General features: G+C 44.9%; 3 protein-coding genes across 22 annotated transcripts in view; 2 read left to right on the forward strand and 1 right to left on the reverse strand.

Annotated features, from left to right (window-relative positions):
• The first annotated feature begins 431 nt into the window (after positions 1-431).
• On the forward strand, positions 432-4,851 carry LOC108026487 (integrin alpha-PS4-like). The gene is made up of 8 exons (XM_017097435.3): positions 432-729; positions 1,300-2,284; positions 2,341-2,443; positions 2,505-3,089; positions 3,148-3,277; positions 3,343-3,705; positions 3,762-4,518; positions 4,577-4,851. Exons 1-8 carry the CDS (start codon positions 566-568, stop codon positions 4,703-4,705), a joined length of 3,216 nt encoding a protein of 1,071 aa, XP_016952924.1. The 5' UTR covers positions 432-565; the 3' UTR covers positions 4,706-4,851.
• Positions 4,852-6,167: 1,316 nt separating this feature from the next.
• On the forward strand, positions 6,168-10,476 carry LOC108026486 (integrin alpha-PS3-like). Its single transcript, XM_017097434.1, has 8 exons — positions 6,168-6,331; positions 6,995-7,958; positions 8,046-8,148; positions 8,199-8,771; positions 8,831-8,960; positions 9,161-9,523; positions 9,583-10,279; positions 10,333-10,476. The coding sequence occupies exons 1-8, from the start codon at positions 6,168-6,170 to the stop codon at positions 10,474-10,476; spliced, it is 3,138 nt and encodes a 1,045-aa protein (XP_016952923.1).
• A 92-nt stretch (positions 10,477-10,568) lies between these two features.
• The window catches only part of LOC108026669 (transient receptor potential cation channel trpm), a 50,846-nt gene continuing 37,591 nt past the window's right edge, over positions 10,569-23,823 (reverse strand). For 5 of the 20 annotated variants that reach the window (XM_050888184.1, XM_050888185.1, XM_050888183.1 and 2 more), the window contains 19 exons: positions 23,404-23,615; positions 23,187-23,339; positions 22,868-22,942; positions 21,292-21,348; positions 20,823-20,861; positions 20,078-20,227; positions 19,491-19,648; positions 19,100-19,290; positions 18,757-18,902; positions 16,761-16,860; positions 16,565-16,686; positions 15,746-15,869; positions 15,090-15,322; positions 14,508-14,798; positions 13,760-14,144; positions 13,422-13,628; positions 12,992-13,129; positions 12,582-12,739; positions 10,569-12,514 (listed from right to left, as the gene is read on the reverse strand). In XM_050888184.1, the coding sequence (XP_050744141.1) occupies positions 11,477-12,514; positions 12,582-12,739; positions 12,992-13,129; positions 13,422-13,628; positions 13,760-14,144; positions 14,508-14,798; positions 15,090-15,322; positions 15,746-15,869; positions 16,565-16,686; positions 16,761-16,860; positions 18,757-18,902; positions 19,100-19,290; positions 19,491-19,648; positions 20,078-20,227; positions 20,823-20,861; positions 21,292-21,348; positions 22,868-22,942; positions 23,187-23,339; positions 23,404-23,615 (3,977 nt within the window). In that variant the 3' untranslated portion in view covers positions 10,569-11,476. The other 15 variants (XM_017097734.3, XM_017097735.3, XM_017097736.3 and 12 more) reach the window with 9 other exon arrangements.

Genomic DNA, 23,823 nt, shown 5'->3' on the forward strand with positions numbered 1-23,823 from the left:
GAAAGAGCGGTGAAAGTGTAAAAGTGAAATTTAAAAGATAAGACCTGCTGCTGCCCCCATCTCTTTAGCTAGTTTTATTCTCACTAAGAATACGCGTCGAATGACACTTCATTTGTTGAAATCCGATGACGCGTTCAAAAGTAGTTCCAAAAACAAGATTTCTTCTTCTTTCATTCATTAGGAAGTTATGAATAGAAAAACTTGGAGTCTCTGAAAAAATTACTTAGTTGCTTGCGAATATCTATCTTTCTCACACTCGCCTTACGGAGTATGTCCAGATCTCCTTTGTTTTTAACATTCTACTTTATTTTTATGCATTTCTGGGGTGACACATAATTTTCCCATATCACTGGTTAAGTTATTTTGTTGTAAATCATTTCATTTAATTTCATTTGAGTTTAAGTTTCCTATGAGTTCGGTTGTGGGACTCTAAAGAGTTCGATTGTTGTTAAATCGCATAAATTATTTTTTAACAATTATAATTGCGGAAGATGGCTGCTTAAACAACTTTAATACTTAATTTCGTCTTGCACTATTCCAAGTTAAAGTTCCTATTGTGTCAAAAATGTATCGCTTTCTGCTTTTCGTGTGTTTGGGTCTTCGATGCCAAATCGAAGCTTTCAACATTTCGCCGAATCCTACGCAGAGATTTTTGTATCCGGACTCAGGCAAAATAGAAGACGGCCGTAGCTCATATTTCGGATACTCCCTCGTTATTCGAGAGAAAAGGTACTCAGATGTTCCTCTTAGAGCCATATGTATTTTACATTTGGTATTTAAGTGCATTTCAAAACATATAGCTAAGGCGTTAACCAACTTAACCAACTAACCAACGTCGAGGGCTTTACTACTCTTGAATTTCAACCAATATAAGTTTTAAGAAACGTTTTCAAAATATTTTCGATTTTAATATATTTATAAATAGGTTAACGAAAACTGTTACTTTCTATACTTTGAGTCCCTTCTAAAAAATGAATTTTATCGGCATAACTTCCTAGTAATGGCGTTGCCAGGATACTCATTTTTTAATTTAAATGCATCTTATATGTATTAGTAATATGAATTCTGGGTAAGAGGCAGATTACCCTCTTACCCAGAATTCATATTAGTAATAATAAAAAGAAAACATACGTATTTATTTTCTGTTTATATATTATTAATATATATATATACAATGTTAGTAATATTTTAAATATTCATCAATTACTCAACGAGCGAGATATGTAATGACGTAAATGTTTTTTTCTGCAAAATGACGAAATCAAAACCACTCCTACTCCTATTCATATGACTCGGCAGTGTAATAGTGGCAGCTCCACGTGCGAATTCCACCTGGCCGGATCAGAGCAAGATCATCGAGCCCGGCATGGTCTTCAGATGCCTGTTCGAGCACGGCAGCTGCTCCCCGTATGACATAGATAACAAGGGCAACCATTTCGAAAAGGCAAGCACGGACGTGCTCAGGGCCAAGGGCAAGGACCACCAGTGGCTGGGCGGATCGATGGACGGTGGCACTCTGGATTCGGATAAGTTACTTGTATGCGCCCCGCGATTCCACAGTGCCAATGAGGTGGCACGTAATGGCTGGAAGTATGACCCCGTTTCCCACACCTCAGCTAATTTCTCCATGATTGGCGTCTGCTATTGGCTGAAGGACACAGCCGCGGAGGAGGACCTGGATGTCACGGATATCTGTCCGTTCGCCTTGATAAAAAAGCAGACTGGCAATGATAGCACGCCCTTCTATCTAATGGGACAACTGGGACTGAGTGGACATGTGACGAAAAGCTCGACGCTCATAATGGGAGCACCAGGAATCGATATGTTTAGGGGATCGGTGTATCTAAATCCAGAAAACCAGGAAACCGGGGGAAGCCGATTAGTGCGGGACACGAGGAGAGCCCTCCACCGCTCCAGACGAGATGTATCTCTGCCAAGGAACTGGGACCAAGAGGAGGGCTCGTACTTTGGCTTTGCCGTTAGCTCCGGCTACTTCGACAGCTCCAACCTGACCAACCTCCTCTATGTGGCCACCGCTCCCCACGCCAACACTAAGTCCGGCGAGGCCTACATCTTTGAGTATCGGGATGGGGGAAGGAACATCCAAAAGCACAAGACCTTCCGTGGTGAGCAGTTTGGCGAGTTCTTCGGGTACTCCGTTTTGGTGGAGGATCTCAATGGAGACGGCAAGTCGGACCTCATCATATCAGCGCCCCTGTATGTCCCAAAGTATGAGAACTCCCACGACAAAGGAGCCATCTATGTGTTTATCAACACGGGATATGTGAGTAATAAATTAGGCATTCGTGTTCCACGGCTAACGTCGCCTTATAACTTCAGTACTCGTTCGAGAAGACGATTATTCATTCGCCAGTGGGCAGTAAAGGTCGGTTTGGAACTACTCTGTCCCAAATAGGCGATATCAATCATGACGGCTACAACGGTGGGTTGATAGAACACCTATTTAAGTTAGAAATGAAATAAAAAACCAATATCTTTTACAGACGTGGCCGTGGGAGCTCCCTTTGCCGGCAATGGATCGGTGTTAATCTACCTCGGCAGCAAAGATGGGTTGCGGGATCAGCCCAGCCAGCGACTGGATGCTCCTCCCCAGGCTAAGGAGAAGTACGGAGCACACATGTTTGGCCACGGCTTATCCCGCGGATCGGACATAGATGGCAACGGGTTCAACGACTTCGTTGTCGGAGCCCCCAACGCGGACGTCGTCTATGGGTACAAGGCTTATCCTGTTGTAAAAATAGTTGCAAGAATTGAACCCACCGTACATCGGATCCAACCGGAGCAGGAAAGATTGAATATCACCGCCTGCTTTAGATTGAAAACCACCTCCAAGGTCCATGCGATTCAGCAGCAGGAGCTGAACATCTCGATAGAACTCGACGTGGCAAAGGAACCCATGGATAAGAGGGCTGTATTCGAGGGCGACACTAAGATCCGATTTTTGGCTGTTGCTATGCTCGAGGAGAAGTGCAGAAATTTCGAAATTCAAATGGTCCGGAAAGCTAAATTCGAGAACATTACCATGAAAATGAACTACGAGCTGCAGAGGAAAATTCCGAATACAGAAAGTGAGATTAAATATTTGATTTTTGGTAAACTATCTAATGGCAAGATAACCCCTAACAGAGTTCTGCATGGACTGCGCGATTGTGGATCCAGCAGATCCGAAGTTTTCCACGGGCAATATTACCTTCAACACGGGCTGTCCCACTGTGGACTGCGTTGCTGATCTGAAGCTGAGGGACATGGATGTGAGGTAAAAATATCTGTGGTGTTGCGTTTTGGTTTCCTACTTAACAGGCGTTCTACATTTCCCTCCAGGTCCGAATTCATTCTGGGTACCTCCGACGTTCTCCGTGTGAGATACAACATCACCAACGAAGGGGAAAACGCCTACCAGCCGCAATTCAACGTGACCAGCATTCCAATCCTGGACTTCGCCCAGATTCCGGGATACTGCAGTAAATATAATGACGTCTTGATGTGCGATCTGAATCAAGGGTTTCGAATTGCCAAATTTCAATCCACTTATGTCGATGTCATCTTCGATGTGACCCAACTAGGCGGACAGTCACTGACCATCTGCGCAAATGTTTTCAGTGCCCTGAACGAGTCCAGTCCCGGGGACAACAACTTTACCACCGTGATCACCCTGAAGGAGCACACCGAGATCGATGCCATTGGGTACTTTACAAAAACGACTTTTATTATAAAACCGACTAACTCCCATCTCCATTTAGAATCCAGACAAATGACCAAATTGTTCTCAAAAAGGACCTCTACACCGCGGAACTCATAAACCACTACGAGTTCAAGAGCCACGGCCCCAGCACAATAGAAAAGTTAAATCTCTCCCTTTACATTCCCATAGCCTATAAGACGTCGGATTCTGATATATATCCCATCATGGATCTGTCCAGCTTTAAGATTCAGTCCAGCTACAACGATTCCAAGCAACTCACCATCGAACTCTTCGACCCCAATAGTGTGTTGCTCAAGAACTTCACCGAGGAGCACCAGCAGACCACCTTATCGACCATCCGAAAGCGGAGAGAGGTGAAAGGTCTGAAGGTGAAGTCCGATTCAGAACGGCCGGAGCAAAAAGCTAACATATCACAGGTCCAGACCAACGAACTGCTGTTGGAGGAGAACCTTCCGAAGGATAACACACTAGTGCTGAACTGCCAGGAAACCAACCGGACGATATGCGTGCGCGTCGAACTGGGGCTCGACTTTAAGCCGGATAAATCAGTGAGCCTGGACATTAGCTTCGACGTAGATCTGAATGAGGTCGAGTGCTCCTGGGAGTACTTTGTCATCAAGACTGACCTGCGGCTCCTCAAGCGGGGCGATCCCTCGTGCAGTTCGTTCAGGATTAACAAGAAGATCAAGTCGAATGTGATTTGCAAGCATGCCGAAGTGTCCATTTGGAAAATTGTCCTGTCCGGTATCGGAGGCGTGGTCCTGCTCTCTGCCATAACCTACACTCTATACAAGGTTCGTATCAGTCTGGTTAAGACATGTTGTCCCTATGTTGCCTTTCTATGCATTTCAGAACGGATTCTTTAAACGCACCATGAAGTACAAAATGAGCAGGCTGATTCGAGAAAGTTTTGCGGAGGTGGATGCAGCGGCGGCGGAGAATGCTAGAGCAGATGGGGATGTGGATTCGGAGTCGGACTAGGATGCGAATGCGGTTGCGGATTAGCCCATTAATTAAGGGTTACCATTTGTTCTTATATTTTTAGGCATTGTCAATGAACTATAGTTACTATAGTAACAAAATCTTAGAAAATGAAATAAAATCTAGTTTCGTATAAAAACACGAAAGCTTTAATCTTTTACCTTTTTAATTTTCAATTTAAAACTCTCTGATTCACCGCGATATCAGAGTTGTGTTTAATTGCCTTAAAATCAGTCGAAACATCGTAAAATATGGGAAAACTATAACAGTTAGACATCTTTTCACAATTGGCTAATACACACACTGAATAGGAGAGTAAACGTTTTACTAGGAATAGACTTAAGTATTTCACTTTAAAGATGTCCCCAAAATACAATTTCTAATCCATTCTGATATTCTACTTACTTGGAGAGGTAAGTTTTGCCGACCAAAAGTCGGTTAACCGGTCCTTCAAATAGGTAGCGCCAAAAGTAAAGCTGTACAAAATTCCCATTTCCAAAGTCAAGGTATCGAACCTTGAACTTTGAAATCGATTCAATCAGTATATCGAAAACATTAAAAACTCTAGCTTTTCGGGCTAACTTTGCTTTACTTAAGAGATTCAGGTGGCACAAACTGTTTCTTTATAATATCACGGTAGATGCCTGTGAAATTCTAAACTTTCCCGTGTCAAACTCAGTGTTTTATTCTTCCACAATTCTTCGTAACCATTCCAACATGAATCATAAGTGCGCCTTTAATGTATGTATACTAATACGGAATTTAGTCGTTAGTAACTTCATATTTTTATTACTGCACGACGTTATGGATGAGCTTTCAGCAGAGTTTATAAGTATGCAACTTACAAATGTTTTGCCTTTTCCCCTCGGAGATTACCAATTTCACTCCCGCTGGATAACAGATGATCTAAGTCGTGCAGAGGTTCAGGTCTACATCACTCTTTCCTAAGGAAAGCATTGTCGTGAATACCTATTCTATTAAATGACTTTATAACAAATTTTATTTCATATTAAATAAACTTACTTATTCCGAAAAAATACTGCGTTTTTGATGAAAATATCTCCTTGAACTTGAATCATTGGTATGAACGCAAAAAGTTGTAAATGAAAGTTGTAAGTAATGTAAGCTTCGAAATAATAGTGGAAAATTTTAAAATTTTTATCGAATAATTTCAATGTGGTTCTTTAATTTTTTATAATTTTTCTTCAGTGTAAGACTCTCTGCAAGAATTTATCGGTTACTTATGTATGTACATTTTACATACGCGGATGCCGAAAATCTAAAAATGTTCCCAAGCTTAATAGATATCATTTTATTTGCTTTCGGGTCGTTGAAGAGAAACAACCACCAAAAATTTGCGTCCGCGAGTGTAAGCTTTAGTAATTTACTATTGTAATGCACGATCCCCAAAAAAATTAGCAAGTGCATATTTATTACATAGTTATACACCTGTAAAGGAAATATGTGTCGCATCCTATTCTTTGCGTTTATGGCTTTGGTATACCAAATGGAAGCATTCAATATCTCCCCGCATCCGAGCCTAGTGATAAATTATCCATCGCATTTGAATACCTCCCAAAGGCGAAGCTCATATTTTGGATATTCTCTCGTAATCCGTCCTACCAGGTGAGTCGCTCTGTTTTCGAAAGGGATCATTTAAATGTCTTTCAGGACAATTTTTTTATTTTTTTTGCAAGATATAGCTAGAGAAACTATGTTTAACTAGATTTTCAAGAAGTCTGAGCCATCTGAGCATTCTGCAGATTAATTGGAGTGATTGGATCTTTGTTTTCGTTGTATAATAACAGCACTGCTGGCATAAGAGATTAGTAACACTAGCAAAGACTATCTACCCCGTCATCCGTTTGTCTTTCCACGCCTTTAAATGGTATAATCTCCAAATCTAAAAAGGCTTCACTATTGGGATTTAATACGTACATTTCAGAAAGTCAATACCTGTGGTATTAGGCAGGGTAAAAAGTAATTACTTTTACTACTAATCAGTATATTCATTTAAACCCCAAAAGAGGGGTATATATTTTAATTTTAGAACTTAATTAAATTGAAAAAATTCAGAACAATGGAATTTTATTTTTTTAATTAAATTAACTTGTTTTGTTGGTTTTAGCAAAGATAATATTTGTTGTTTCGGTATTTTGGGAATTAACTGTTATTTAACAACAATCTTATTAGTCATTAGCAGTTTTTTCCGTTGTGCACTCCTAATGTTGAATATACTTTTATAAGATATCAGTCCTCCTGAGTGTAACTGGCCTTTTTCCGTTGTAGCGTCATAGTGGGAGCTCCTCGTTCTGAATCCACCTTGCCCTTGCAGAAGAATATCGACGAGCCGGGGGCGATATTCAAATGCAACCTGACGAGCGGTTCCTGCAGTCCGTATGTCCTGGATCCGCGAGGAGATGTCGACAACTATAACTCAAAGTGCACCACCAACAACTTTGAGAGCAAGGGCTTCCAGTGGCTGGGAGGCTCCATGGACGGCGGAACCAGGGACACGGATAAGTTGATCGTGTGCGCTCCCCGCTTATACGCCCGCAGCTACGAGAGGGTCCACATGATTGGAACTTGCTACTGGGTAAAGGACACACATGGGCACACTTCCGACCACGTCACTCGAATCTCCCCACTCCGCTTAAAGTCGAAGCAGTTGATCGAGGGCAACGTAAAGAAGGGCATATTGGGAAAATACGTTTATATGAATGGCGAGATGGGACTGAGTGCCCATGTGCCGGAGGATAACTCCAGATTTCTAATTGGAGCCCCGGGCATTGATAATTGGAAAGGATCGATCATCCTGGACTATCCAGAGGACAATTCTGAAAATCACCTTATGGAAAAGGACTTTGCAAAAACTTGTCACTTGGAGCACAATAAAACGAAAATTCCCGAGACGCAGAGTTGGCAGGAGGAGGACTCATACTTTGGCTATGCCGTGAGCTCCGGTTACTTCGACAGCGCCAGCCCGAACACCCTGCTCTACGTGGCCACCGCTCCCCAGGCCAACGTACAGGCCGGCGGGGCCTATATATTTGATTTTACGGATAACGGACGCAGCATCCAAAAGATAAAAGACTTCTATGGAGAACAATTCGGAGAATATTTTGGCTACTCCGTTTTGGCGGAGGACCTTAATGGCGACGGAAGAACTGACGTCATCGTATCAGCGCCCCAGCACGCTCTGGCGGATTCCCAAGACATCGGAGCCATCTACGTGTTTATCAACAAGGGCTCTGTGAGTAATACAACTTTTAGAAATAAGTCACATTTAAAATATTAGCATTCCTAGATTAAGGCTGACTAATGCCGGGTATTATTTCAGTATGAGTTCGAGGAGACGATTATTCATTCGCCAGGGGGCAGTAAGGGCCGGTTTGGAACTACCCTATCCCGAATAGGCGATATCAATCAAGATGGGTTCAACGGTGGGTTATGACCACAGCCAACTTCAATGTACAAAACTATCTTTATACAGACGTGGCCGTGGGAGCCCCCTTTGCCGGCAACGGATCGGTGTTCATCTATCTGGGCAGCGAAGAGGGCTTGCAGGAGCAGCCGAGCCAGCGACTGGATGCTCCCTCCCAGCGGGATTCATTTTACGGAGCGCACATGTTTGGTCATGGTTTATCCCGCGGATCGGACATAGATGACAACGGCTTCAACGATTTCGTTATCGGAGCCCCCAATGCGGAGGTCTCTTATCTGTATAAGGCCTATCCCGTGGTAAGAGTAATTGCAGAGCTTAGGCCGGAATCGCGAGAGGTCAAACAGGGGAAGGACAAGATCACCATCGCCGCCTGTTACAGACTGGATACTAAGGCCAAGAAGATGCAGGAGCAGGAGCTTAACATACGCATTTCTATAGACAAACAGCTGGGAAGGGCTAAATTCCCCGAAAGCCAGACCGACGAGATCTGCTTCCAAGCAACTGCGGGTCTTAAAGAAATTTGCAGAGAGTTTAAAATTAAATTGCGCTTTGGCAGCGTGTTCACGCCCATCGTTCTGGAGATGCACTACGAATTGACGAACAAGGTTTCCGACTCTGAGGGTAAGTGGAAGGTAAACTTATAAAACGAATTCAATAACTAACCCAAACAATTTCAATAGAGTTTTGCGAAACCTGCGCTTTAGTTGATCCCCAGGAACCGACGGTCTCCTCGCAGAAGATTATCTTCAGCACGGGCTGTGCCGCCGATGTTTGTATTGCAGATCTGCAGTTGAGGAGCAAGAATGTGAGGTAAGTAAGCAATAACACCAAGGATATCCTATTAAATGTCAGAAGTCCATTTATTCAGCGTAGAAAAATAAATAACGTTCTAAATAATACATCAGAAAATTGTATGATAACCCAATACATGTTACTCATGGGTAAATATGAGTGATTTGCCCATTTAATTTTTTATCAGAGTTAACATAAATTCTTTAAAATTTCCATAGCCCCACTTACGTACTGGGAAGTGCCGATACCCTGCGCATCGACTACAAGATCACCAACAACGGAGAGAACGCGTACCTTCCCCAGTTCAACGTCACCAGCACATCCAGCCTAGCTTTCGCCCAGGTTCCTGGCAACTGCAGGGTCACCGAGGCCGTCATGACGTGCGACCTGAACCACGGACGACATCTGGCCAAAAGTGACAGCGACTCCGTTACCATCAGTTTCGATGTGAGCAAACTCAGCGGACAGTCGCTGATCATCCACGCAGAAGTGTTCAGCGCGGGCCTCGAGAAGAATCCCACGGACAACAAGCAGACCAACGCGATTGGGCTGAAGGAGTTCACCGAAATAGATGCCAGCGGGTAAGTTTTCATTATACTAAATTATTTAAATCCTCTTCAACTCCCCTATTACTTTTAAGCGGTCACACAAACGATCGAATTGTTCTCAAAAAGGCCCCTAATATCACGGAGGTCGTCAACCAATACGAGATTAAGAGCCGCGGCCCCAGTACCATTGAAGAGTTAACGGTGGCCCTTTACATACCCGTAGCCTATAAGACGGATGAATCCGTAAAGGCTAAACCCATAATTGACGTATCCAGCCTAAAGCTGCAGGTCAAGTACGATTCCCAGGCGCCACCCGTAAAAGTCTACGATCAGAACAATGGCGTTTTATCCGCGACCCGAAAGCGTAGGGATGTGGAGCGCCTGAAAGGCGTCCAAGAGATCAGTGCTGGGATATCCAACGTCCAGGACAACGCGGAGGAGAGTCTGCCGATCAGCAACACCATTGTGTTCAACTGCCAGGACACCAACAGTACGATTTGTTTAAGAGCCGAGATGCGCCTTAAATTCAGGCCGCATAAACCAATTAACCTGAACATAAGGTTTAACCTGGATCTGAACGAGATGAGGGATGACTGGGAGTACTTTGTCATAAAGACTGATCTGAGACTGCTGAAGAAGGGCGATCCCACCTCCAGTTCGCTGAAGATTAATAAGAGGATCAAATCGAATGTGATATCCAATCATTCTGAAGTATCGCGTTGGAACATTATATTGTCTGTGATCGGAGGAATTCTGTTGCTCTCAGCAATAAGTTATACTCTTTACAAGGTTTGTATGCTAATAACCATACATTATTTTTACTGATGCTATTAATTCCTTAGCATGGATTCTTCGAACGCGCGAAGAAGGAAGAACTAAAGAAATTAATACGACAGAGTGTTGAGGCGCTTGAGGTGGCGGAGGATGAGGAGGCGGAGGATGAGGAGGCGGATGACATGGATCAGTTTCTGGGGGAAGTTATATGAAAGAGTCTTAAAAATATATATATTGCATAAAATGGTATTAAAATTTAATATAGCAACTTAAGTCGCTCACACCCTCAAGGCGTGTGCCTTAATTCAAATTCTTAATGTGTGAATCATTTATTTTAATATAAATAACATACAATTCTTAAAATAAATAAGTACAATTATAAATATTTTATTAAAATGCATTGTTATTCTTAATCCTTGAAGTATTTTAAAACTAGTTTAGACTATTAGCACACACTGGCCGAACATGAACCATTTTAGCGATCTTTTCATAACCCTATAACATTTACTCTATTTATGTACATTAATATCTAGTGCCGCCGAAAAAGGCAGACGCACATAGAAAACACGAATTTCTCCCACATAAGCGAGTAAAATGGACTATCTAAGGAGGCGGTATACACATATGCCAACACACATTACGGAGGAGCTGATATTGTGGCGAACCTCGAGGTCTACAATTCGGGACTCGGGGTTGCAGGTATAAGTACACTAGGCTGCGATAAGTTTCTAATTGAGTTGAGGTAAGTGCTCATGATGGCTTGGATAAAGTAGAGTGGTTGCTTTCAGATATGTTTGTAATATGTACGACTGACTACACCTAGGAAATTGTAAAAGTACCAAATAGGTGAGTATGTGCTTCGCTCATCGCAGGCGATTCAATATGCATTTCTTTGGTGGTTCCTATTGGTAACAAACGAAAACAGATATTATATCTCTATGCTCCTGCCTTCAAGGTGTACAACAACAACAATGGCGCTTTCTAGATTAATACTTGTATAAAAATACAGAGAATTTGTGAACTATGTATTGTCAAAATCATTAACACGTAAGTAACTTGCGACTCCCCCGACTAAATATGCATAACCCATGATATCTGTTTTCCCAGAACCCAACGCTAGTCCATTAGCATGTTATCACCCAGCTCCTATGACTAGAGTTCTCCCATTGAGCACAGTAAGACGAGTGTGTGGCACCTGATCCTTCCTCCTTGCTAACACATTGTCTCGTTGAACGGCGGGTCCTTTTCCGATTCGGTGCTGCTCTTGATGTTTGACGACAGCTTGGCGATCTCGTCCTGCACCAGATGGGTGCTGATCTGCGGTATGGAGAGCGCCGGGTTGCTGCTCTTGGCGGACGACCCGCCGGACTCCTCCGTGCTGGAGCTGCTCTCCTTCAGCACATTCATGCCCAGCTTGCTCGCAAAGGGCTGCGGCTTGAGTGTGGAAATCAGTTTGGCCTGACCAGCCTGGCCAGCGGCCTCCGGTGTCTGAGGCACGGCCTCGGTAGGCTGAGACGGCTTGGCCTGGTCCACGCTAAACTGTTTCTTCAGCTGCATCGGACGCGCTGGCGGTGCCGGCGCTGCCTGCATCGTCACTGGCCCCGAGGCGCTGAGGTCCAGCGAGCTGGAGCTCTCCTCCCGCAAGCGCCGCCCGTCGGCCGCTCCCACCGAGGCGGTACGGATGGGCTGGTAACGCGCCGTGGCAGCGCCGCCCACAGCGCCAACGCTGATGCTGATCCCCGTCGCCGAGTGCGAGTCGCCGGCGTCCAGCGAGGGCTCCGCCGTCAGAGAGGGAGTGTCCACGTTATAGGAGCCCGTCAGTGAGGTGTTCGTCTCATTGGAACTCTGCTTGATGAAGCGGTACGGGTGGGCCGAGTAGTCCGTCTCCGTGCTGGAGTTCTTCTGCAGGCTCTCGCTGGACTTCTTGAACAGCCGTCCGCTGCCCTCGTACGGGGCGTTAAGGAAGTCGCTCGTGGCCCGGGTGGGCACCAGGGGTGAGGGATACGCCTGCTGCTCCATCGAGGAGTTGCGCTGCCAGGGGCGCTCGTTCTTCAGCTGAAAGCCGCTCGATACGACGACCATGGCACCGCAGCTACCAGCCCCACTGGTGTCGCTACTGTCGCCACCGCCGGCGCCGCCACCTCCGCCGCCCATGAGGTCGCCATCGACCGAGGGCTTTGAAGGTGACAGCTCTACGGCGGTCTCGCGTCGCAGCGGATAGCGATGGCTGTAGTCTATGGATACGCCGATCTGGGGGAGGAGAAGGTGACTTGAGTACTTGTATGTAATGGGATGTATTTACAAATGTTATTAATACCTCAAATCCCTGGGCGCTGGCATCGATGGAGCCGCGCGACTCAATCAGACCCTCCAGTATCTTGTAGTCGTTCTCCTCGCACTCCTTCAGATGCTTCTTCTCCAGCAAAGCCGCAGCCTCGGCCCGCGACATTTCCGTTTTGGGACGGTCCAGTGAAGCTGTCGGTTCAACGGGGTGAAAGGCAAACATGAGTGGGGCGGCGAATTCAATGGGGAAGGGAAATAAACCAGATGTGGGGAATCTCTTCCTTTTGGAGGCGGCGGAAGCAAGGCAATGATACGGGCGTTGCGCATTCAACCGGTTAGTTATTTACACTTTGCTTACGGATATTCAAACGGGGCACTGGGTAACTCAATTCGATGCGAAATTCGTGATTCTTGATTCGTGACCTTGTGCTCCTCCTGGCTTACCTTTGTTGCTCGGCAGGGACACCGTGGGCGATGCTATCATGTGGCAGACGCTCTCCAGCTCGTCCGTGATCGAGGTGTACTCGCTGTGCAGTTTCAGCAAGATATTTCTGGAGGGTTTCGCATGCAATACTGATTTACCTAGAGTTCGGAGTTCGTGGTTAGGTTCAGAGAAAATGACGTGTGCGAGAGAACGAACAACAGTTAGGACTCGATTCGGTTATGATCGGTTGGTCAATGGTCAATGGTTAATGGTCAGAGCTGCTCGAAATTTGTTGGCCAATTCGGTTTGCTGGATTGGTGGAGGGCTCGGATTGGATTAAGATTTGTCTGGGTTTCTGGGTTAGGTGGGGTGGCATGACGGGATTAGTAGCCTGAATTTAGAGCGCAAATCTGAGGCCGGCGTGGTGTTCATCCTTCGAAGGTTTCTTACCCGGATGTGCTGATCCCTGGCCGGCGGGTGCGTCCTTGTCGCTGTCCGGCTCCGATTGCGTGAGGCTCATCTGTCGGCGGGACAAGGAGGCCAGCTGGTTGAGGCTGATGTGGGACCGGTTTATGTCCGCCCCGGTCAGGGAGTAGGTCTCCGAGTTGCGGCGGCACAGGGAAACGGTTCGCTGGCGCAGTGCCCGGTGCCTGGCAGCTGTTTGGTTTGGATGAGAAGGTACATTTATAAGGACTCGCTACTGTTGGGACAGGTACAGTGACAGGTACACAACACAGGAGAACAGAAGGCAAGAACACAGGACAGAGGAAGCGGCTAGGCCAAATTACCCTCAAAGCTGATGTCTGGCGCCGCGTCGTCGGAGTTGTCGCCTCCCACTAGGGTCTGGTCGTCGTCGTTGTTGCCCATCGGAGTGAGGGTGTCCTTGCTCTCCGTGCTGGCACCCGTGTCCTGGCGCACGGTCACATACGGGGTCCGCTTCACCGTCTCACAGGTGGAGGGTCGCTGCGAGAGGGGCAGGTAGATGTCCGAGTCCGCCTCCGACTGCATGGACGCCTTGCGGACCACCTGCTCGTTGAGGGCCTCCCGGGACTTGACCACCTCGTCCGGTTCCTCCGGCAGCGGCACCACCTCGAAGTGCGTGCCCTCGTCGAAGATGTACGCGTCTGGCCGGACTTCGGTCAGCGAGCGATTGAAGCGGCGCCGGGTGGTCACCTGGATATATTTGCCAAAAGAGTGTGCACAAAAAAAGGGGATGCCATGGATTCAATGATTTATTGCACATAAAACGGGTTTAACAATATAAAGGCATAAATAAATAGAATATTTGAATAAATAAATAGGTGTCATATAAAACTCTTCAGATGCCTCCTACCATCTCTTTTTAACATCTCTAAAACTATATGACACTGTTGAACGTAAAAGACCCTAGGGACTACTTGGAACATCATAAATACGCCATTCTAAGCCGTGTTGTCACTGAGGCAACCTATTTCTTGGTTCGGCAATATCAAGCTCGGAATGACACTTTCTGTCGCAGTGTGCTTGGTATTGCAGCGATATGTAATTCAAACGCACCTGCAGCGAATTTAAATTCAGTCCGGCGCCCAGGCCGAGTGGTAAGATGGCTCCGCCGCCGCCCCCGCCGCCGGCACCACCAGCACCGTTTCCGCCTGGTCCGCCGCCGGCCTCCGTGTCCGAAATCGAGATGGTGCGCATGCGCTGCATCTCCCCCGGAATGTTTATCGTGGAGCCGCGCAAATCGTCCGTGCCAGCGATGTGGGTCGACATGAAGCGATGTATGACGGCCAGGTGGGAGAGTATCTGCTCCGAGGACTCCTCCATCTTTCGCAGCCGGAACTCGATGTTCTGGAAAGTGACAGAACAAGACAGAACAAGTTAAAACTGGCGATAAATCGAATTAAATTTCCACTGCGTATGGTATGTCGAACAATGGCAGAGAAAATGCTGCAGCGCCTGCAGCAAATGGTCATTCGGACGTGTCCAAATTTCAATTCAGACGTTAAGACGTGCTGTCAGAACCCATGTCAGTTTGGATAACACGAATCACACAGGACATTTGCATAAAAATGCAAACTCACAGGATTGGGATGTCAAAGCAAGGGGGCTGGGGGTCTGTTCAAACTGCTGACTACGCACCTGAACGGTGGCCGTCTGTATGTTCTCCTTCTGATTGATGTCCTCGATTTTCTGGGACATGGTCTCCACCCGCTCCGTGGTGTTCTTCACCCGCTCGTCCGTCGACTGATTGAGGATGATTTCCTGTTCGTGGAAGAAGCCCTCGACGCACTCCTCCTCGAAGTCGTACAGCCGCTCCAGGTCGTCCTTTTCCAGGAACAGCTTGAGACCGTTGTCCCGCTGCACCTCCAATCCTGCGGAATGCCGATCAAGTGGACACATGTTACGCGCGGGTTTCAGGGGAATACGGATAAACCAAGGATTGACAATAACAACAGCGCCCGGGGGAAATGAAATAAAATGAGAGTGCACAATGGAGTCACAATCGCGATGGGCATCACAAGTGAGACAAATCGTTTGGCATAACCCAATTAGGAGGTGTTGTTATCGTCATTGTTGTCGCGTCGCCAAGTGGCAAGGCCGGTTTCAACACAAACGAGCCGGTGGCGTATACGTAATGCAGTTAGTTAGTTAGTTACAGAAGCACACACACACAGTCGGGAAGGCACGCAGGGAGAGAAGTTAGATATTTGTACATTATTGCTGCTCGACTCACAAAGCCTCTGACACGATAGACTCACAGGGAACGAAGCTAAACTTGCTCATCCCGGGCTCACCTTTCGCCTTCCGCACACAGTACTTGAGCAGCGAGTAGAAGTGGCACAGCGCGATGAAGGGCGGCGGCAGGACGGGCTTCTGCTGGTACTCCATCACCACGGTGAACCGCTGGAACATCCACACCTGGCGGGGGAAATCAGAGCCATTTATCAGCCTTTTTCGGGTGCTCACAGGGTGATAACATTTTTATAATTATAAATTGCCATAGTTCAACGTTAGTCTGAACTAAGGTCAGAAGGTATTCCAAAGGAGGTACATAAGCGTGAAATATTAAATATTCCTTAAGAATCTTAGTTTTTCAACCACCCAAGTTTATTACAAAATATTTAATAAATTAAAATTATTTCTAAAGCCTATCCAGACACTGGTTTTTATGAGCTTTTTAATTTGAGATATACGTAAATCGTAGATATACTCTTCTTTTTCTTTAAATATTAAGTAATTTAAGCTTAAATACTCAAACTATCTCATATTACACACTATAAAAAAATAAATTACGAAGGAAGGATAAATAAATAATGCCCTAAGCCAATTCTTAAATCAAGTATATAATATTCCTAAAGTCCAAATTAACCTAAATTTAAATACCTGTAAACATTATACTCACTTAAATATTACCTATTACTATTATGAGTTACCTAATTTAATTATCTAAAAATATTACAATTCTATATCATAATCATTCTTATGAATTTGTTGCTCTGTGTTCCCTTAAAGCTTTCTCTTATAAAAATCTTGCTTAAAGTTCAAAAACTCTCACTTTAGGTAGGCTTAAAATCGTATTAAATATAAATCCCCAGGCATTCGATCGCACTCACCTGATGCGAAACCGAGTTGACCTCGTTGAAGATGTTGTTGAACACGGCGATGAGCAGGTTTATCAGCAGAATATTGGCAATCAAGAGGTACATGGACATGGTTATCGGCGTTACCCAGTGCCCTGTAATGCAATTAGTTGGCGAGTGTTAAGCGGCGTCAGTTTTTCCAGAGGCCCCCAGTGCACCCAGTACTCACCGGTGACGCAGCCCGGCTGGCTGGGATCCTCGCCGCAGGGAGGGTCGATATCGCCGGCGAACACCTCGCCGTACAGCATGAAGTAGGGCTGGAAGGTGACCTGGACAACGATAAATTAAAGCGACCATTAAAGCGGCATCTGCTGGACCGGGGGCATCGCCATCGAGACACGAAATGGTCGGGCGTAATTCAATTTGCGCCCGTCGCCCAACATTAATGCAAGTTTTACACATTGAAACACAGTTTGGTTATTTTTAGCTTATTTCTATCACCTGGCGGTACCTGTGTGTGGGTTTGGATGGGTGTTTTCGGGGGAGGAGTCTGTGGGTTTCGGGGTGCAACATAGTTTGATTTCTAATTTTCCGGGCATTTCTTTTGAAATTGGAACCAGCATGCTATATATTTACACAGACATCTCATTTGCATATAACAGCTGGATCAGGTATGACATTATTCAACGGCTCCCTAATTAAAATGGTTGTTTTGTTTCACAGCTATCTTCTTTCATCCATTGAACGAACATCGATGGGGACCTGGGGCTAAATATTTGCAATACTCTGCCGCAGGCAGCTTAAATTATTTTGCATGCATAACTTAGGGGGATGCTATTGGGATTAAATCAACGGTGAAGCTTTCGAGCGGCAAAATTATAAAAAGAGGAGGTCTCTATTTAAATATTCATAAGCGAAAACAGAGTACACACATTTACCTTAAGGAGGCAAAGAGAGCTGGGCTAAATACTAGTTTGTACATCATGCAGAGTTTGTGGATTGAAAATAATGCATTGGACCAGAAAGGAATATTGCAGATTCGGCGCGCCGAAGTCGGCCTTACCCTTGCAAATTCAACTCGGATCGCAATGGGCGATCTTAGGCGGGGGTTTCGGAACGGACTTATCGGTATCCTTTGCAAGAGTCGAGGGGGGAAGTAAGGTATGCGAGATTTTGGAGCAGAAGAAGTAAGCTTATTAGGGTCAAGAGACACAAAGAGAGCAAAAAATAGGTAAAATATTGGGGGATACAGTCGAAAGTCCAACGAAAGGTAGGGTCCATATAAAACTGAAGTTGAAACGGATTACTTGGCACACTGATTTCCATCAAGACACAACATCAACTATGGACCACACGCAAATGCAGCTGAATACATTTATTTATTTTTGGACTCGCAGCTAGAGCAATCTACAGTCGGCTCACTAAATAGCAAACCCAATTCGTCAATCACATCTTGCGTTACATTTGTCAGGTTGCCGCTCGTCAAGTTCGAATGCTCATTCTGGATGGGGAGCGCTGTAGACGTGGCCGCCGGAACTGCGGAGCTGGACCCGGCGGTGGTGCTGGTGCTGGCGGTGGTGCTGGCTGCGGCGGTGGTCACCGGTGGTGCACCCATCGTGTGATAGCCACGGTGGTAGCTGGAACGCGTATTATGCCCCAGGGCACCTAGAAATCCGGGGGCCGTTATGGAGCCGGCAATAACCTGGCATTTGGCATTGAATTTTCGAAAAACAGTCAACGGGCGAATTATGCGAATAAATGACAAAGGTGAGGAGAGAAAGTGACAGGTGAGAGTTCGAAATGAAGGGGACAAATGACAGAATGACACAGTGACAGAAAGAAAGAAAGAAGAGTACAATACGAGACAGTCAATTTAAGCGGCATTTGTTCGGTGACTTTGATTAAATTCTAATTGAACTACTTAATGTAAAGTGGGTGGAGCGCCAATCGAATAAAACTACTCGTACTTAAAAACGTCTTGCTTGCACCACTACTGAGGAACGCAGTCCAAAAACTAGCTTTGCTTGCATTAAGTAAATGTATGTACTCCGCCTCGTTAGTTATATTGATAGGTAAAGCTGCAAGATAAGTCGAATCGTCGAAAAACACACTCTCTCTGTGAATACTTGGGGTCTGTTAAGTGGGCTGGCATACGCACATACACTCAGATCGGGAGTTTAGTTTATATACAGAAAGTCGGGGAGCCAGAGGGTGCCATGACCTACCTCCTTTATAAGACTCCAGGTGGGCTGCTTGTTGGGGTACAGAATCGCCTGTCGACTGACACCGAAACTCATCAGAACGACGGCCAGCAGGACCACGAAGTATATCATGTTCTTCACCATTTTACCCATCATGGTGACCAGGGGACCTGCGAGAGATTGTTCAGGATTGGATTAACTACCATATAAATATATTGAATATACGGTGTAACACGCTACATAGATCTCATGACTTAAAATAAATCTTTAAAAATGATTAAAGGTGATTTATCGTTGATCTTCTTAATAGATTTAAAAAATAACTTTCTTATTCCAGACTCCTTCAGTTAGAAGCATAAAAACCTACCCAGGTATTTGTTCACGCCCAGGATGTTCAGGATGCGCAGGTACCAGTAGATGCTGTCCACACAATAGATGACCCGACCGATGTCCATGGTGGTCTCCCGGAACCGAAATGCCAGGCCGATGACGAAGAGTATGATGGCGGCGCCGTCGCACGGGTTCCACATATTCCACGCCCACACCGAGAATTTATGCCTGCTCGCCGATTCCGCATTCGAATCCAAATTAATGGCGCCCATCGAAGACGCGTTAATTCAAGCGTGAGAGGCGCATATTGAAGACAAAAAGTAATGGAAGTGCGCACAACTGTGAAATCCGCCCAGCTTCATTTGCACTCATCGCCAGATGCAATTAAACACCGATGATTGAGGTGCGCGGGAATAGGGTCTACTTACGTAATGGCCACCGGCTCGGAGGATATTATTTCGCGTATCTTCTCGAAGCCCAGCGTGGTGATATATGCTATTGAGTACCACTCCTGCCACCGCGGCATCTGCTCCATCTTCACCAGCACGGTGAAGGAGAACATAATGAGAAAGAACATGTAGGCAATCTGGAAAGACCACAAAAATAATTGAAAACCCACACACTCAAGGCCAAAAAAGCACAAACCCAAAAAAAAAAAACTTGAGTTTCAATTGAAATAGTTTTATAATGCAGCTTACTTAATACATGTCTTCACATCCTGTAAATCTAAACAATGCCAGCTTTTCAAATGGCTTATGGAAAAATGTATCAATTTCAACCTAACCTCACATGTTGTTTTCGAACACTTATAGGTTATGTTTGTAACTTTTTTGAAAAAATGTTATATAGCTCACAGAGTATTTCTGCCAGAACACTTGTAGTTCTTCTATACCAACATATATTTATAAGAAATATTAAAAAATATTTAGAAGCCATACTTTTTCCCCCAGTGCACTAACAGCGGAAATGAATCGTTCTACCCTTTGCCAGCTCGATTGTAATTTCCGCCACTTACCGAATCGGCCCAGAACTTGGTTATGGGCGCCGTGTAGAACTCGTAGAACTTCTTCTTCAGGCGCAGCGGCTGGTGCTGCTTCACCTCGTTGTACTCGGAGAGATTGAAGAACTCCCTGAACTGGGCGGGATCCGAGTCGGTGAGCGAGACCTGCGTAGACACATAAACGGACGATGTTAATGGGACGGCAAGGGCTTCCAGGGATTGCGGAGAAGCGTTCGACAGTTTTCGGCCTTAATTAAATCATCAATGTGCAGTGAACATTCAAAGAGGGCCACGTGGGGATATATACTGTACATTGGGGAGTTGGACATTGCGTATACGCCCCGTTGAATCGGCGTGTCAAATGTGATTTGGTTTGCTTTCTAATTAATTTGCTGGTGCTTAAGGCTCGACTTGCTGTTGCTATTTATACGCGTGTTTAGTTTACAGACACAACATGCAGAACAAGTTAATTAATTTAAGCATTATGCAAAATAAAATGGCTTAGCCGCGGGACATCCGAAATGTGCTGGCAAAAAGTAGCATAGAGATATGATACTACAGTAGAAAATCGAAGAGAATTTAATAAAATGAGTGGTGGTGGCTACGTATACTTATTTTGGCAAATTAAGCTACGAAATGCGCATTCCAAAGGGAATAAAATGAGGAAAACTACTAAAGCCAGTTACAGAAATGCCATTGAAATCGAAAAGAAAATCAAAAGATCTTAAGGGAGAAAAAATTATATCCGGGTTCAACTAACTTTGGAGGGCGGTTCCTCCGCTCCAGCAGTGAGATTAACCTGCAAATTGATACGATACAAGTACTGGGACATTAGAATGGCGTGTGGGGATTTCAATTGCAAATTATCCATCCCTATACGGATGGGTGATTGGGTAAGTATAACTGGTGTGCTGACTGGATGATACCATTTTGTCATATGTAGGGGGTCTCATGGTTCGTTGTGTTACGATCCTACGGATCGAACTACTGGTACTGGTAGAAAAAAATAGGAAATAAAAACAAACAAGGGGAAACGGCATTTCTTTTCCTCAGCTCTGTGCTGTCAGTTCAAGAATACAAAATGTAATGGTTGAGCAAAATGGCAGTCTTATCGCATTCTGAGTCGGAGGGTTCAAAGGTTTCGATAAAGAAATAGGAGTGGGTGGTGTATGAAAGGCGGTTTATGTGGTGGATTGGTTGTATTTTTTCTGTTTCGTGGAACTACTCACTTTGCCATTTTCGTGTACTTTTGTATCGCGCACTGAGTAAGTATCCGCCAATAGAGCCTGCAACGGTTCACGCACATTTTTCGCATTTATCAGATAGGGAAATCACTCTGCATCTTTACTTTCTAATCTATTTGGGTGGTGATCTTTGGACAGAGACTTGAGTTCAGATGAAGAAGTGTAGAAGGGTGTGTTTTAGGTACAGAGTTTCAAGATGATTTGTGGTTACAAGAGATGTTTGAAGTTGAAAGTACTGAAAACATTGGCCAATAACTGTTCACACACACATAGCATTGCACAGATATATACACTGGGGCAAACAAACTACTTTTAAACACTTAAAGTGCCCGCCCTACCCCCATTCCCCTTTCCGCATTTGCACTTAATGGACTTTAATTTGATTGGGTGATTAAGGGATTACCCCTTCTGATGGGAGAGTGGGTGGTGATGATGGGGCAGTGCCCGTGTAACTGAAAAACAATATTTGCCCAAGTGCCGAGCTTCCTCTCGAGTCCTTTAGTTAGTTTGACATAGACCTCCTGGAATTGTGGCATTTGGTGTGGTTCTGTTGGCTGCACAGAGTGGTTGGGTGACTGGTAATGAGTTTGTGCCGAGATTATTACTTAATTTAACTTTAAACCAATGATTTTCATTGCACTGCTAATGGAAACTCGCACTCAATTCGAACCAAGGAGGAGTTTAAAATTTTATGGGAAGCATTAGAGGCAAAAGCTACTCGAATGTTACGAGGGCGGGCAATATTCGGTCACTTACATCTGTTGAGTTCGAGACACTCTTAAAGGAGGGCGAACTGTTTTCAACTGGTATTAGCTTGCACTTTGGAAAATACACATTCAAATGATAGTTAGTGGAGAAAAAACATTACATTAAGGGCGGAGCGAGCTGTAATGATTTTCAAATGAGTCCCCAACTATTATATGGCTCAAAAAGACTTGATAAGCCCAACACGTGTTCGTGCTGCTGCTTGTTAGACCCTTCTAAAAATAATATAATACCCCAATATAATCGATAAAATGAACCATTAATGGGAACTATGTAAATTCATATGTACCCAAAATAAATGGAGCAGAAAAAGCACTATTGATTTTCCCCTTCGCAGATTTTTTAAAGTTCTTTAAAACGGCTTATGTAAAATTTTGGTTCGCAATAAAACTGCAGTAACTATTGTTTAACCATTTAAAGAGCATACTTTTCTGGACCGCCGAAAAGGTTTGTATTGACCTAGTTCAGTACTTGATCTAAAGTATATGTATGTCCAAATTCAGAGTACGTGTGTTCCAATTACGATACAGTTCAAAGCACAAATAGTTACGCAACAAATAAGAGTGAAAGATAGTTCTGTTCCGATAGTAAACAAACACAGTAAAGTACATACAGTTGTGTGATCTGGCAACCAGACAGAGAGATACATAAATAAAGATTTAGAAATGAGTCAGAAACAGAGCAGAGACAGCAAAGAGAACATATAGGTGTGTGTATGCATAAAGATATAGACGACTTGAACACCAAAGTAACAGGAAGTCATGTAGTTGGCTTAGATCTGATTGGTTGTTACTACCTTTTCGCGATTATTAGCACCCGCGCCCATCCTATATCTCAAGGAAATGGATCTTTTGGCTTTTAAAAGGGCGCTCTATAAACAGACAGATTTGGATTAGGGGTTGATGAACAGCAGAGCGATAAATCGGTAAGTGGTTAATGGTTAACGTTAGATGTCAGATTAGTAGAATAAAGTTAATAACTAAACGCTGACGCTGAAAACGTATAAGGCACACATTTAGGACTGACACATACAGACAACGAAACCAAATCAAATGGAAAGTTAGTAAGAAATGAACGAAATAACTTTCGGATAACTGAAGCATTAGGCCAAATACCTCGGCATCCGGCTGCGAACGATCCGAGTCGTCGTTGTCCAGATTCTGGTTCTCCAGGTGCTCCTCCTCTGTCTGCGGCATCTGCTGCAGCTCCTCCTTGGACTTGAAGTCCAGCTGCCTGATGTAGAGGGGCATCGCCAGGCCCAATATGACCTGGGAGCAACAAAGATTCGCCTTGAGTTGGGCGAAAAGGACACTCGACCACCATAGATCCTACCTTAAAGTTGGTATTCTTGCGGGTACGCAGGCCTCCCATCCAGAGATCCGCCAGAATGACCTGGCTGCAGGGATGGGCCAGCAGGGCACGATGGTTGGCCGCCACGGCCAGCGAAAGGCAACTCTGATTCGACCAGGAGTGCAGCTCGCAGGTGAGCAGCCTCTGCGCCTTTTCCGCATCCTGTCGGTAGCTAAAGTCCAGCAACTTGTTGCCTAGAGGAAAAGGCAATGCATTTTATTAAATAAATTGTATAAATTGTATAAATCACACTTTAAGGTGTCTAAAAGTATGCAACATTATATTTTAAGTTAGAAATGCAATGAAATCAGTCAGAAAGATAACTTTCCATTACTCACTGCATACTTTTAGGCACCTGAAAATAACGTGTAAAGGCGATTTCGAAACCCTAGGGGTCTTTGT

This window comes from Drosophila biarmipes, chromosome 2R, assembly GCF_025231255.1.
Source record: "Drosophila biarmipes strain raj3 chromosome 2R, RU_DBia_V1.1, whole genome shotgun sequence".
Classification (NCBI taxonomy): domain Eukaryota; kingdom Metazoa; phylum Arthropoda; class Insecta; order Diptera; family Drosophilidae; genus Drosophila; species Drosophila biarmipes.